This window comes from Molothrus aeneus, chromosome 1, assembly GCF_037042795.1.
Source record: "Molothrus aeneus isolate 106 chromosome 1, BPBGC_Maene_1.0, whole genome shotgun sequence".
In the NCBI taxonomy this organism is placed as follows: domain Eukaryota; kingdom Metazoa; phylum Chordata; class Aves; order Passeriformes; family Icteridae; genus Molothrus; species Molothrus aeneus.
The window spans coordinates 141,697,357-141,713,042 of NC_089646.1; the positions used below are offsets into that span (position 1 = coordinate 141,697,357).

At 39.3% G+C, this 15,686-nt stretch overlaps 1 protein-coding gene across 1 annotated transcript in view; it reads right to left on the bottom strand.

Annotated features, from left to right (window-relative positions):
- Positions 1–68: 68 nt before the first annotated feature.
- ATAD2 (ATPase family AAA domain containing 2) overlaps positions 69–15,686 on the bottom strand; it is a 30,185-nt gene continuing 14,567 nt past the window's right edge. The window contains exons 15-28 of the mRNA XM_066566113.1: positions 15,198–15,288; positions 14,470–14,784; positions 13,421–13,526; positions 11,999–12,182; positions 10,316–10,501; positions 8,907–9,042; positions 8,564–8,760; positions 7,180–7,339; positions 6,693–6,815; positions 6,460–6,600; positions 4,977–5,330; positions 4,171–4,295; positions 2,389–2,517; positions 69–977 (exon numbers count right to left, since the gene is read on the bottom strand). Of these exons, the coding sequence (XP_066422210.1) occupies positions 939–977; positions 2,389–2,517; positions 4,171–4,295; positions 4,977–5,330; positions 6,460–6,600; positions 6,693–6,815; positions 7,180–7,339; positions 8,564–8,760; positions 8,907–9,042; positions 10,316–10,501; positions 11,999–12,182; positions 13,421–13,526; positions 14,470–14,784; positions 15,198–15,288 (2,286 nt within the window). The 3' untranslated portion in view covers positions 69–938. The remainder of the gene's footprint in view (positions 978–2,388; positions 2,518–4,170; positions 4,296–4,976; positions 5,331–6,459; positions 6,601–6,692; positions 6,816–7,179; positions 7,340–8,563; positions 8,761–8,906; positions 9,043–10,315; positions 10,502–11,998; positions 12,183–13,420; positions 13,527–14,469; positions 14,785–15,197; positions 15,289–15,686) is intronic.

Sequence of the window (15,686 nt, forward strand, 5' to 3'; positions counted from 1 at the left end):
GTCTTAAATGCAAGATTATCAATGATCAAAATTGTTCTGTGATTAAAACAGAGCAGACAACCCACCACTAAAAAGAGATGAATTTTTTATTAATACCCACCAAACAATACAGAGAAAAAAATCTACATAGCACATGAATGTTTGAACAAACACAGTAGAAGGACACAAAAAGAGACCACTACTGACAGAGGTAAGAAACCAAACACAAAGGATTGCACAGCTTGGCATTCAGTATTGCCACACATTGTGTACATGAAGTGACAGAAGAAAAGAGTGAACGGTCATGCCACATATTTTATCATGATTTATATAAAATTTTATTTTCATATAGTTAAACTTTGTCTTAATTTTTAAATAACTATCAAATTAACAGATAAATTTTCTCTGCTGGTTTGAAGAGAAATACTTCTTCAAAACAGGGTACTGCTTTGCTTTACTTCAATATATTTATCACGAACAATATATTCACTTTTATGTAATAAACAGATATGATTCTTCCCAGGTGACTAGAAAACTATTTACAACTGAATTCAACTACAAGCCATCTGATGAACTAACAATTTGTGTTAAAATTATTTTCTCCAGTATTAAGATTGTCATTATTACAAGCATGATTAAACTTTACCTTAGAAAGTTACAGTAGTAAATCTTGCTTTGTTTCAAGTTAGGTTTCCTTTTAAAGAGAGGTACTGAAATTATCTATTCAGATCTGCTGAGTTCAAAAGGCAATCACAGCAGTATGTCACATTAAAATATACATATCTGGAAGGGAAATATCAAAGTCATTGAATGACTTTATTTGAACTTTCTTAATAAATTTTAAGATATATCTGTATAAATATATATGTAGACCTAGTATTTATTGAACAATGCAAAGAAAAAACAGCATGCAATAAAAAGAAAACATTAGAGTGTGTCAAGTATGCTGAAATCAAGTATCATGGATAACTGAAGGCTGTAATTTCTTTCTTCATTGCCTAAGACGAAAAAAAGACAAATGAGGAGTCAGGAGACAAACTTAAGAACCCTTGTTTGCTAATTCATCAAAAGAAGCAAGAATGTGTGCACACAATTGTTAGCAATGACTTAGCCAATGCATGTGCTACCACCATCACTGTTCTGTACTCAGTGGCTCCAGCACATCCTTATGCACCCAAAATAGAGAGTAGGCTAGGAAAACTGCAGGGATCTGTATCAAGGGACTATGGATCAATGGTGCTTTCAGCAATTAGAGAGGAGACAGTTCCCAAAGAGCCACAGCTAAAAGCTGAACTGTTCTTTTCTGCACTCTGAATAAATAATTGTTAAAGTCTCTGTTTTCATACAGTAGAACTTACTCCTGGACTGACTTGTGCAATCTCTCTGAATAGGAAATATTCTTTGGTCAAAGAAGCAGAAAACAAAGAAATCAAGTTCTGTCACAAAAGCTCACAAGCACCAGGATAACAATCATGCTAAATCATGTAATTTATGATGGATAGGAGAAGGGTGCATTTTTCAGGAATGGCATCCATGCATCCAAGTAACCCTCACTGTTGCACAATCAGAGCAAGAGAATCTAACTCTCTATCAGATGTGGAAGGAGAGATCAAGATGACCAGGATCCAAGAGAAGAGGCTTCCTGGCTTTTTTAAGGAAAACTGAGATGCATAAAAAATTTTTATCTATTCTTATGCATGATCACCTGGAAGACAAATGGATTCAAGGACTTTGAAGCTGAAGACTGAATATCCAACCTATCTAAATCAACTCAACATTGGGAATGTCAGACTGGGACCATGGGTTACTGTGGAGTATTTCTGCCAAGTTCTGACAACGTGCAAATCCTCTCTTAAAGGAAGACATTACAGAATTTGACTTGTTAGCATTAAACCTTCATAGCCAGGAAGCTCCAATATATGAAATGAAAGATGCTTGAGCCATTCTAGCTAAAAAGGAAGTCTCTTCTTGTTATGCCTCATACTTAGTTTCTTTTCAGGAATAGAATGACTGCTATACAAGTGTTACCATGTGTGAGTGCCCACAAGAGGAGAACGAGGAAGTGACAGACTGAGAAAAGCCCCCTCCTTTCACAGCCCCCCCAGGACTGAAAAGGTACTGGAGCAGGAGTGGTGACAGACTGAGCTGAACTGCCTTGAGAGGGCTCTGGGGGGACCCATCGTCTTCAAACCTTTTCCTGCTCAAACTGCCAGCAGCTAAGCCAAATGCAACAATAGTTTTGCAATATGGAGAAATGTCTTCCAGACTCTAATGAACAAATCTTTTAACACAGGCAACTAAGCAGCAATGAGTAATACTAAATAACCATGACATTCAGGGCACACGTACACATGCATAACACACAGAGCTGTAATAATGACAGAAAGTGCTACAAGACAAAAAAAATACCTTCACTAATTCGTTTTTGTTACCATCTTCCCGGTGCTGGTAAATGCACTGGCTAAGGACAGCATACAGTTTCTCCATGCGAAATATACTGACGTTCTCAGTTACCACGGCAATAGAATGCAGCACTTGCTGAAGAAAAAAATGGAAAGCAGAGTTCAGAATAGCACAAGATAAGCTGCAAACAGAAAAGGTAGGACAGGTGTATGGCCAACTTCCCATGTGAAACTTTTTAAATGCTGCCAAAGAAGTGACTGCATGCTCTTGTACATGTTCATTGAGTTCTAGGCCTAATATCAAGCAAATAAATGAAAAAACTCAAAACCCCAAACGATAAAAAACAGCCCAAACAAAAACAAGCAGCTACAGTTTGGAAGGTCACCCAGCTTATTGTCTGCAAGTGAATTCCAAAGAGGCTCTCTAACACAAACAGCAAGTTCCAGTGCCACCCCTGTTAAGGAGTCAAGTTTTCTAAAAGATCCATTTGATGACTGTAGCTCTGTCCTCACAGCTGAGACCTCTGTAAGGGCTCTGTGGTACCATCTCTGCAGTGGGCAGTACCTTCAGAGCACACACTGCTGGCACCCTGACTCCAGAGAAACCCATGTGCATTGCCTACACAGACATGAACAACACCTTCCTCACAAGGGAGTGGAGGGGCAGGCACTGATCCATCTCTGCTCTTTGGTGACCACTGACAGGACCCTAGGGAACAGCATGGAGCTGGGTCAGGGGCAATTTAGGCTGGATATAAGGAAGAAGTTCTTCACCCAGAGGGTGGACAGGCTCCTCAGGAAAGTGGCTACAGCACCAAGCTTAACAGATCTCAAGAAACATTTAGACAATGTTCTCAAGCTCATGGCAGGATTGTTGGGGATGCCCTGTGCAGGGCCAGGAGTTGGACTCTATCCTTCTAGGTCCCTTCCAACTCAGGATATCCTATCATTCTATGAACACAAACCCATAAAATTTGCTTGCTTAGGAAGCCTGTCTTGAAAAGTTAATTTCTCTCTTCTCATTTCATTTCCTATCATGGCAGGTAAGCAGCAGCCCCCTCTGGTTTGATCCATCTCCAGGACCTTAACCTGGCAATTTCCTGAATTCCCCTCACTGCAACATCTGCAGAAAAAGGCCAGGTCCTCTCCAATTCATGCAAAGGAACTTCTTTGACCCCCTGCAGCTAGGCACAATTTTGACCCTTTCACGAACTGTATTGTAGGGTAACGACTTCTCTAGGGGACTGGAAAAACCTTGTAACACAGCACCTATATGAATGTAAAATTCTGTCACTGGATTTTGAAAGTGTTTGAGAAGATATTAGTATTTATCCAGAATGACCTTTAAGTCAACCTGCTAACTTCAAAGTCTTAAAGTCATCTCTGCTAAAAATCAATGTACTCTTTCAGTTCCTACTAAATGAAAACATGCAAACAGCAAGCCAAAACAACCTCCTAGTCCATCATAAAAACTGCCAAGACACTAATAACCAACAGCACTACCAGTTTGTCAGTGGGCTATTTTAAAATCTATCAAGCCCTTACATTAACAATAGGAGATAATCCAGTCTCCTAAAATTTTAGTTCACCAAAAGCAAGAACAGCAACCTACATTAGCTGTGAAAACAACAGTCATAGTCCATCATGGGCTGAATTATTTCACCAGCTATAGATCCCTTCCATACTTTGTTTGAATTGGCACTGGTTAACAACTGACTTAATTTACAACTCTGTATGTAGCAAGAAAATGTCCTACTTTGGTATTAACAAAATTAAAATTTAAACTTACTTTGAGCTCACAGTAATCCACAAACACTCTCTGTGTGCCAATTTTCACTGCCTTCCCAACACATCCCAGCTGTTTCTCTTCCACCTGAGAAGATCTTGCACGAGTCATACGGTGTACCCACAAATCTGGAACGACACAAATTTCTCAAGTCAGGATTTCTCTGAAACACAGTAAGAGTGAAGTACCCTGTACTTGGAGAAGGGAACCTCTCTGCAACAACAGAGACAACTGTTACCATTTTCCACTGATAAATGCTTGACACTTTTACCTCCTTTCTAGCAAAAATCTCTGCTCCATGAAAACTAGAGACTTGAACACAAAAAACCCCCAACACTAGACAAAAAGGCAGGGGAAAATAAACCAGGGAAAAAATCTGTTGCCATTACAGCACTGTGCTGTAAAACTCCAAAGTAAGTTAAGTTAGAAAACACATCTTACACTGCAAACACTAGGACATAACTCTTCTATTCCACACATGACCCTGGGTGCACACTGTTTGAAATACAGCTTTTTAACTTACGCTTCTTATTGCTGGAAAGATCCTCATGCAGTAAAAGAAAGCCTATGTTAGTTTTTCAGTTAGGTACTATTTGAAAAATAAACTGCAGAATCAGAAACTCAGCACCTGCAGAAATACACGAGTTTGGCTGGCACAACTCAAGGGGCAGCACCACTATGCAAGAAACACTGTGCACCAATTTGAGAGACAACTGAGAACAGAAATCAGGAAGGCTAAAACCTGGCAGGTAGTGTAACCCTCCTGGAAGGAATAAGAGGGTGAATGACCTGTTTGATCTCTCACTTACCATCTGAACGTCCATCTTCAGAAGTTCCGGCTTTTTGACAATCTGGCATCTCACTCTGCTCTCTTAGGTCCGAATGTTCTCTCCTTTTTCCAGAAGGAGATTTGCCCACAAGGGGAACTCTCTCTCTTTCATTTTCTGTCCCATTTTTCTGTCGTTCTTGAAGTACATTTTCATGCTCCTCGATAGGAGTATCCTGAGAGGATGCAAATTCAGTGCAATCTGTGCCAGACTCTTCATTGCTCTCCACTTCATTTTGGTCTTCAGGAATTTTATTCTCTTTATTGAACTGAACATTCCTCTTTGCTGCAATACTTGAAGACTCCCTATTCCTTTTGCGTTTTCTTTTTGACCTCTCTATGAAGAGATACAAGCAAAAGTAATCCAAAACAATACCAAAACAAGAAGCATGCTCATCTTACTTGTCTGACAAGGAAAATGACCAAGGGAGCTTAAATACCACTGCCCATCTCCCCAGACATGTGTCTAGAAAAAAAAATTGGTATTTGAGTCAGTTAGCTACTAGATTTTAAAAGATCCAGCAACAGAATTTAATTCACAAAACCAACAGCTTCAAGAAGTTATCAAAACAGAAGTCTTACTTTAGACAGAAGTCTTACTGCTAAGCAAGATTATTAAGTGACTTAGTCATCTAATATATGTGAACATAGAAACGTATTTGGAGATGAACCTTCAGAATCTGTAACCTTCACAAAAGTTAGAGACACATTGGGAAGAGCTGAAGAGGCACTTTAAAGGGAATATTTGCTGGAGAAAAAAATCCTCCATAGAGATTTACAGCTCATAAGCTTTGTGATTCAGTTACCCTTGTTCAATACAAACTTGTCATTTTCCCTTCCACAAAACCCCACCATCCTTTGTACTCACAGAGTACCACACCAGGCCTATGGGTCAAGTCAGTGGCAAAATTCCCAGATATGCCAGCAAGACCAGGAAATGTCACATCATGTCATGTGTTTTAAGCCCTTTTTTCCCCCATGTCCTATTCATGGTAAAACTGAAGAAAATAATGATCTTTCCTTTACGTGTCTATGATTATTGCTTATGTGTCTATGATTATTGCTACCCTTTTTTTTAACCCTTTCCCCTCAATTGGAAATCAAAGGAATAGTTTAATGTTTGAGGGCAGGGAAGGGGAAAACAGTGTTGCATATAACTAAAAACTAGGTAAGCATTCAGAAACTGCCATGTACAACTTTTTTGACTTTAAGAGGTATGAATGTAGGAGCCATTAAATAGCAGTTGGGCCACCAAGGGCAGTGCCTTACAATGTCAACCAGCCATTGTACTTGGACTTTACAAGCATACTGAATGAATGACCTCTGGATTTATCCCGTGTTTTGCAGCATATTAGAAAATGTAATGCCTCTGGCATGAAGAACCAGGCATCACAGGAACCTGTTAAGTCACAAGAACAGAGGCTTCAGCACCTTCTCCAGGAAAGCCTGAGTAAAACACAACTTGCCTTTAGAGCAGGGGGTACTGACATCCACAGGCACTGCTGAGATCTTCAGTTTTTCATTACACTTTGGATCTGTTTTCTTACACCCAGGAACAGAGTCCTCCTTTGGCATTACACAGAAGGAAGAAGCAGCACAGTCTGAACCTTGCAATAAAGAAGAGAGAGCAAAGAAGGTCTTGCATGGCTGGTTACAAATACTGAGCTAAGTCTTTAATTCCTCAGTGCCAAAAACTTACCTCTCTGCTTACGAGATTCTTTGATTTCTTGGCAGCGTTGTTCGAAATCCTCATCCATTTCCTCCCTCACTATGGAATAGGCAGTGTCTCTCAAAGCACAGGCTCTGTGCCTGAGGAGGCGATCTGAAATTTTACAGTCACAATTGAGTGCTTTCTACCAGCCAATGAACCCCTTTATTTTGTTTACTTAGAAAGTTTTTTCTCTTGTCATAGGTAGGTTCTGAAAGGTTATCTCAGCCAATCTTTTCAGCATGACAACTGATAAATTAATTTTTAAAGCAAAAGCAGTAGCTTCCAATCAACATATCTATCACAATTTCATGCCCAAATAAGTTTATTGTTGATACTGCAACATTCACAACCTGGCCAGAAATGCTCTCTGGGGATCTTTTAAATGATCTAATCCCACATCTACTGTGCACAAATGATACTTACCAACTTGTACATTTAAAATTTTTATCAATTAGTGATAAAACCACATCCTCACCTCCGGGATCTTTAGCTGGGTTGTACTCTAAAGCATTGCTACAGATTAGATCAATGTCTTTTAGAAAGTCTCTTGCAGTTGGGTACTGGTGCATGTCAATCTTGGAGAGAACTGTGGAGAGGTCCATGGGTTGTTTAATAACAGCATTGTAATCAGGTACCTACAAAGGAAATATACATGCTCAGACATTTAACACAGCAGCCACCAAAAATAATTATTTTCATAAAGTCAAATAAAGGACTTCTTAAAAATTCCAGTATGATGCATCCAAAGATGTGGAAATTACCCAATTAGCTTCTTGAAAACAGAAAGGCTATTTCAGCTGGTTTTGAAGAGACAGGCTAGAAGAGGGGAAAACAAAGAAGCAGGGAGGTGAGAAGAATGTGTGGGGCAGAGAAGGGAACCAGCATGCAGAGTGGAACTTGTTTCACTTCCTTTCAGAAAATAACAGCAAAAAACCATTTCTCTGTAAAGTCACCAGAAATTCTTTGGTTTTGGCAGCAAGGAAAAGGATGTAGGAATTGCACCTTTGAAGAACCTGTCCTGGGCACCTAGAATGAGAATAGCTGGACCCAGAGGTGCCAATTTCTGTATTCTGACAATAGAAGGAGCCTAATGACTAGTGCAGATGAGGACATCTATGTTTGTTTAGATTATTCCGATCTGGAAATTACAAGGAAAGGAAAGAAGTCAGGGGACATGTGGGGAAACAGGACCTTGTGGAAATGCAAAGCTATCTCAAATTTCCAGTTGACTTGAAAGTATGTGCCCCAGCCTACACTTATTTAATGAACTAAATGAGAAGCATATGGGAGGAAGAAAAAAAAAAATCACACAGCCTTTATGGTTGGTCTTATAGCAAGTAAAGTCCCGAGAATGGAATCTGAAAATCTGACAAATTGCTGCTTTTACTCCTGTTCTTGCAGAAACTATAGACAATGAAAGAGCTTTACAATTTATTAAAACAACCCTGGAAGTACTGTTTATAATTACAGAGAAAAAGAGAGATCTCTCCTTTTTAGTGCTGTAATACACCTACATACCAAAGCCTTTTCACAAGCAAACTGTGTTGGCATTTGATATAATTGGCACTTGGACTAGATGATCCTTGTTGGAAGACCCTTCTAATGGAAATAATCTCAAGTTTTAAAGAGGTTTTAGAAGAAACACAGGGACTTCAGCAAACACTCAAATAACAGACATTTGAGTGACCCAGAGTCAAAAAAAGTAAAAGCAAAACAAAACTTCACTTCCCGTATCCTGGAGATTCATAATACTATGATCCTAAAGACAAAGATAAACCTTCCTAGAAAGAACACACAAACACTGAGGAACACAGACACACAGAGAAATTGTGAATATTGCAGATCAACACTAAATTTACCTCCTGTGGGTCAACAGGCTTTGTGAATGCCCTGAAACGTCTGTCAATGACAAGTCTGTGAGTCACATCCCGCAGGTAAATCCTCAGTTCCCGCAGCGTGTCCTCCTCCTGCTCCTCCAGCTGTTTCAGTTCTTCCTCTGACAGCTGGCGAGGCTTTGGGGGCGGCGCTACAGGCAGCACTTCCAGTGGCTGCCGAGCTTAAATGGAAAACTTTAGTCAATTAATGGTACTCAAATACAAGCACATCAAAAATAATTGATAGAAAATTACCCCAAAGGAAACACTGTATTGTATTAGCTGTTAACTTACTGCTAGCAAAGTTTTATGTTTTGAATATCCTCACCTGGGTTGTTTTTTGATGCAGGAAGTTCAGCAGCTTGCTTCATAACTAAGTCCTCAAAAAAACTTCTTCTTTCAGCAGAGGTAGGCCACTGGATTTTGAAGACTTCTTCACAATCATTATTAAATAAAGCTTTTATCTAAAGCATGAGGAGAAAAGATATTTCAGATAAGGCCACGCACATTTTTTGTATTTTTTAATATTCTATTCCAAAAAGCTGAGTACCTTTCTAAACTAAACTGAGTACTCATCTGAGTAAGATAAGCTATGTAAAGTTGTCTTCTTGGCTTTAAAAAGTTTAATTTTCATAGAATGGCAAATTAAAACACCTGCTCTGAGGAATAAAACCAACTAGAGTTTAGGCTCCATGAAAAAAAGACATGATAAACCACAGAGTGGACAGTCACCACTTCCAAGGTTGGTTATTTTGTATTTACCTGCCTTCCTGTTCTTTAGCTCAAATCTTTATGGCAGCTATGGAGGGAATGGGCAAGGTTCAACATGTAAGTGCCAGCTTTTTGTTAAGCTGGCTTTTAAAATTCTGTTTTCAATTAATTTAAATGAAGTGTCTAAAGTTGCATATTTCCAGGTTGTACTCTGTTTTTCCATCTCTATTACCAAAGGGCATGGAAATAATTTCATTCCTTATTTTAGAAAGCATTTAACAACATCACAGTAAGTTTTGCTACCAAGGCAAAATAATCAGAGCATCATATTTGCATTTTGAACACCTTCCTTTAACACTCTCTGATGTTTTTCTGAAATCCCAGTGCAGCTTGTGGGGACTGGGGAGGTAATTTTACCACCACAAGTGTCCAGAAAGCTCAGCAGGTAGTCATACTAAATTTTGTTAAGGAATACAACTAAAAATTGATTTTGAAGTTACTTAAATGGAAGTTGGACTTTATCTTTCCAGTATGTCAAGTTTTCACCTACCAGATGTAAAAAGAAACTGAAATAATAATGAAATTATTGAAATTTGAAATTACATTCCATCAGTAACAGTGTGACCACTGTACTTTTTCAGTAAAAATAGCTTTCACTTTTCAGTAAAACAATCTTTTTCCTATCTCAGGCACTGTATATGCTTCACTAAGCACACACCTCACCATCTTGCAGTCACCAAAATGACTGCCTGAAGCAAATTTATACATCTGTCTAATAAGCATCAGTGTATGAGAAGGGTGAAACATTTGGGTTAAAGTCAATCTTTTTAATCAGAAAACACTTCAGACAAATGCTTTCACACCATTGCTTTGTCTAAGCAAATTTTAAGATACTTTTAAGAGTGTTTGGGTGCCTGAATAGTAACAGCATGAACTTGCTTTAGAGTGGTACAGTACTCCCATGCTTAAAGGAGTTATAAACTAAACAAACAAAAAAGGAAGAGTAAAAGAAGTATTGATAAATACCTCTTCTGGGAGATCTCCATGTTTCACATCAGTTGTTGCAAGGAGCAGAACTGGAGCAAACGTTGGAATGTTCTGCAGTAGTGTTGTAAAAACAGCTTTCACTGTAGGTCCAACAGTGTCCCACCACAAAGGGATTTGTGGCACATAAATGATGCTTGGTGCTGTTCTTTGAGCTTCTCGCATCAACTGGCAAAATGAAAGCTCAGGTAAGAAAACAACATCCTGTAGAACAGGATACTAAAAAACTACACAAACTGTCTTATGAAATAGGAGTACATGAAGCTAAAGCATCAGGATAAATCAATAAATTCACTACCCCTTAACAATAAGGTAAAATTTTCACTTTGATTCAAACACAGACATGGCTACACAGACAGAAACAGACTTGAATCTCTGCCCAATTTCAAAACTTCTTATGTGTAAGAGAACTCTTCAAGAGCCTCAGCACTCAGCCAATCTGGTGGTGCACCCAAAAAAACCACAACCAGCCCTTCAGCAAGATGTATTAGCCTGGAGAAATTACCATACAAGTGCAACTACACCAATTTCAGTTCAGAGCACACACACAGACTCAAAGACCTATGTGAGAAGCCTGCTTATGATGCATAATTTCAAGCACATTTTATAAGAGGTGACCATTCTTTTGTCTGCCTGAAGAGCTAAATCACAACTTCTTACTACCAAAGGATCCATCAGAGCAGATGATATGCTTTGGAAGAGCACGAGCCACTGCTTACAGATGGCACCTCAATCACAGGAGACAAAATGCATCTACTGCCAGAGGGAAGTGACAAATTTCTCTATGTGCCCTCTCAGATTAACAATATTCAGAGAGTTCCTGTCAAAAGGTGGGGAAGCACACATGGTACATCCAGGCAGTCACTACACAGGGTAGTTACTCATCCACAGATGCAACCATCACATAACAAAAGGAAAATTGCTCCTCCTGTGTGACAAATGAGCCATGGAATGTGTCTGTCCTTACTCCTACAGCTCTCCAATGCTGCTACTAAATTCTGTGAATTGTGAATTCTGTGAAGGAAAAAATATTTTAATACAGAAATGCCAAACAACATGTATTCCCTGCCTAAAACTAAAGAAGAAGGAAACCAGCACTAATCTGGTTATATTTAGTTTTCTTAGTAAAGGAAAGCACACCAGTGTAACAATCTTAGTATCATGAATTTTAACTTCTTTACTGCATGTACTGCAGTGCTGCAAGCTGTATATGTAAAAGAAGAAACCCTTTTCCCCCAAACCTTGACTGTCCTATGAATATAATAATAAACAGGGCTTCAGAAAGTGCATGATGCCATCAGGCTGATGCAGAGCCATCTACTGAGAGCACAGAGGCTTAAGAAGCAATGAAAATTTCCAGGATCCAACAGAGACCAGCAGGATTTTTTGCCACAGAGAGTGCGTTATTAGCAGCACCTCCCATCTTCCAGAGCTGCTAGCAACACTCTCACTGCTTCCTTTGAAAAGGAAAACATGACTATGTATACCAGCCTTATAAAGTACCATTCCATCTAAAAAAAAAGTGGATTTCCAGACAGAAGTAAACATAAAAGCCTATTCCAACCAATCCTCCTCCATTAACAATAAATTTTGCTTATTTCACAAGTTTACATACAGTTTATATTCAGTTTATGAGTCATACCAGATTAATGAGAAATAAGATACCTGTGCACATGTTTCTTCTGGGGATGTGATACTAACAAACAAAGCAGGCAGGTCTAGTGTATAAACAGGAAACTTCTCCAGGGCATGGATTACTGCAGGTGCCAGATGAAAAGCCTGCCCACACCCTGGATCTTCAACTAATAAGAACCGTGGCCTGAAAGATGTTGGCTGGCAACGAGGATTTCTACAACAGTAAGAAGAAAACAAGTTTAAAAACAAGTGATAAATAGGCACACAGATGTTGAAGGTTTTTTTTTTTTTTTTTTTTGTAATTACACTCCCTGTTCCATGAAATAATAAGCTGGACTGATCAGGAAGACTATCAAAGCCTATTTTCTCAGGAACTGGTACCATGCCTCCACTAAGAAATCCTGCCAGGCCCCAGCATGTCTGCCATTCCTTTAGCTGGGCTAAGTAGGAGCTCTTAAATCCTTCAGGGAAGCTGCCCAGCAAAATATACACACCAAACTGGTCAGTGACCTGATACGGGCAGAACAATAACTCTCTCTTTTCCAAGCACAAACCAATCTGTGTCTCTTCACTCCATGTACACTACTATTTTCAATGGGTCTTGACTTTAGGTAACTGAGATCTCTACACCTGCCAAGTTTAGCTAAAATTTGGCTGTAGTGCCTGGAGATGGTGGTAAGGAAGAAGCATACCAACATTTCCAGGAAAAAGAATTAATGTGGGCACTGAAACACATTAGCTGTATCTGAAGAAGCACACAATTGGATTGGTTAAATTACTTCTATGGTTTCCTCTCTGAATTGTCTATTAATTTACTAATCATCTTGTTTTATGAAGCATGAAACACTTGTGAAGAAGTTTGTGGGTTTTTCTACCTCAAGACTGTTGTACCTTTACTTGCTGAAGCCAAAGATTTTAGAAGAATAACTGATCCAACAGTGACAACAATAATCTACTGCTTCAGCTGTTCATTTACACAACTTCCACAATAAAACATCTTGTTAAAAGATTAACAAACTCTGTAGGTTAAAGGTACAAAATGCAGACGTTATTTTTCTCAGTTTTAACAACTTATTTCTCAATTTGATTTCTCATTTAACAATCTTGGAAGGCAGGAAGGAAGAAGATGGCTACACAAATCTTTAGGGTTCTTTTAAGCTAAAAGAGCAGACAGCACATTTTTTGGGTCTTGAACCTTTGGATTAAATCAACATGTTCTGATAATCTGTGGACCACTGACTTAGGCAAATAGGGCAGGGCCAGTCAGTTTGATGGGCCAGGGCAGTTTATTCAGTTAGAACATTTGTATCCAGGCGGATTTCACATTTCCTTCTTGCAAATAGTGACCAACCCCCACACACCCATCACTCCCTCATCCAGCACTCCTCACAAGAAAACAGTTTACAGACCCAGCCATCTTAAAAATGTAAACATAAAGGGGACAAACAAAACCTGTTTAAAGTGAGGAATTCTGCCTTTCCACGATCAGGTACTTTTTGAGTTGGATTCTCTTCAAAGATTGATGGTGATTCCTCTTCACTGTCAATCACATCATTTCCTAAAATAGGATTTAAAGATGAGAACTTTGTTGACTTTCCTGAATAGTTCAAATCTCACTCTTGCATTAATACATCTTTGAAATCAGTGCAGGAAATTATTCTCTTCTATTTTGTTTGAGGACATACACTGAATGCTATTTTCTGAAGGGTTAATTCTACCACAGATGTAAGGAGATTGCACAGCTTCTACAAAGCTGTCCTATGTCCCACAATTTGCATCAGGTTTCCCTGTTGACAAAAACTTGGGAGTTTTTTTTCCCCTTGGAAAAAATTTGATTAGGAGCAATGTCTGTACTTCCTAGACACCTGAAAAACCCAATTAGGCCACTGCTTTTTGAAACAGGTTCTCCCACCAGATGTGAGGAATGTAGTGAATGTAATGACCATAGACTTCCATTTGTCCAGAACTAGTCAGAGTATAAAGACCCACACAACTTCTAAGTAAGGCTTCTTGAAGATCACAAAAGGTCGATAATGGGAGGTGGGCAACAGAGAGGGGGTGCAATTATCCATCTCCCAGCCCCAGTGCTTTCACTGTGTTGGTGGGTCTCTGCCTCTGTTTCATCAGCACAAACAATCCCAACTCTACCAGGAGTGATACTGGGAGAACATTCTCCAGAGATTAGCACACTAACTAACTATTCACAGTCCTCCATTAATCAAGAGAGAGTGTATCAATATTGATTTGCTCTCACCAACTGACTAAATCTGATTAAGGCTGATGCAGTGAGGAGCATGAGCTCACCTGTTCTATCGAAGACAAGCCCTAAAATACAACTAAAACGCTGTGTATTTCAAGTCACTCACAGCTGCCATCCAGCACTCTGCACATCCAGGCTATAAAACTGAACTGCCATTATGGCTAAGGGGTTTATGTATGTTATTGCATGTATCAGGAGCTTTTGCATTGGCAGAATTTTAAACACGTGGATGTTGTTATACCTTGCTGTTGGTGTTTCTTCAGTGCAAGCTCTGCGTGGGGAAATACTCTCTGTAAGGCTTGTAAAATTCTTTCCAATGTGTTTTTTAACAGTGGTTTTAAAATAGGTGATAGTGCTCGTCCAGGTGAAGCCACAGCCCTCTGTGAAGCTGGAACAGTCTTCTGCATGGCCATGACAAAATCCTTTGCTGTTATTTTAATGGAAGCAATGTCCAACTGCAGCTTCTCACTCCTTTCATAGATCTGAGGATAGCGGCGCCGCAAAGCGCAGAGAGCAGCTTCAGCACATAAGGCTTTAATATCAGCACCACAGTACCCTATGAACAAAACAAGAATCAAATGTTGTCAGGATCAGGAAACACCAAAGTCAAGGCCAAGAATACTAAAGTGCAACAATGAAAGACTTTGCATGCAGCCAAAAATTAACAGGGTAAGAGATAATTTAAAGAATTACTGCACTGCAGAGAAGTTTTGATATGTGCCTCACAGCCTGATAGCTTGCACTAAGGAAGCAGCCCCCTAGTCAAAACTTTACTCCTGGGAAAGAGGGCCTAAACCCATTCAGTGTTCTGAGAAAAAAGAAAACTGAAAGCAGCATCTGTCTTGGTTTGCTCCCAAGACATGCCAGATGCATCACTGCCTCGCTCTACAGCAAGGCACAAGAGTCAAGTACTGCCTGGAACAAGCTCTGGACTCAGCCATGCAGAGCCTACAGTGTTTTCAAACTCACCAACACATTTCTCAGCCAGCTCTTCAAGAAACTTGTCCAATGGCTTCAGGGTCCAGTCTCGTGTGTGAATTTTGAAAATCTCTTTTCTCGCCTGAAAACAAAACACTTGCATTTCAGTTTGCCCTAAATTTTCTCTTAAAACAACCACAACACAAAACCCCAAAACTCTCACACTAATACAAATACTTTTCTTATCTGCTAAACTCTATTTTAAGGGTCAGTTAATATGCTGTTTTTTCAAGCAGGAAATTTCCTAGTTCTAAATTTGCTATACTAAAATCTTGCTGGGGGGCTACAATGAAGTAAGGCAATTTACATCTTCCATAAAAAAGTGAGTTTTCACAAGTGTGAGATCCAGAAGAAAAGACTGTAGTAAAAAACACCCAACTTGACTTTGTAAACAGATTTTTTTTGCTCTTCTGACAGCTCCTGCAAGGAAAACAGTTCTAGCACTCCATTCCCAGTTGCTGCTGTTACTATCAAGTAGAA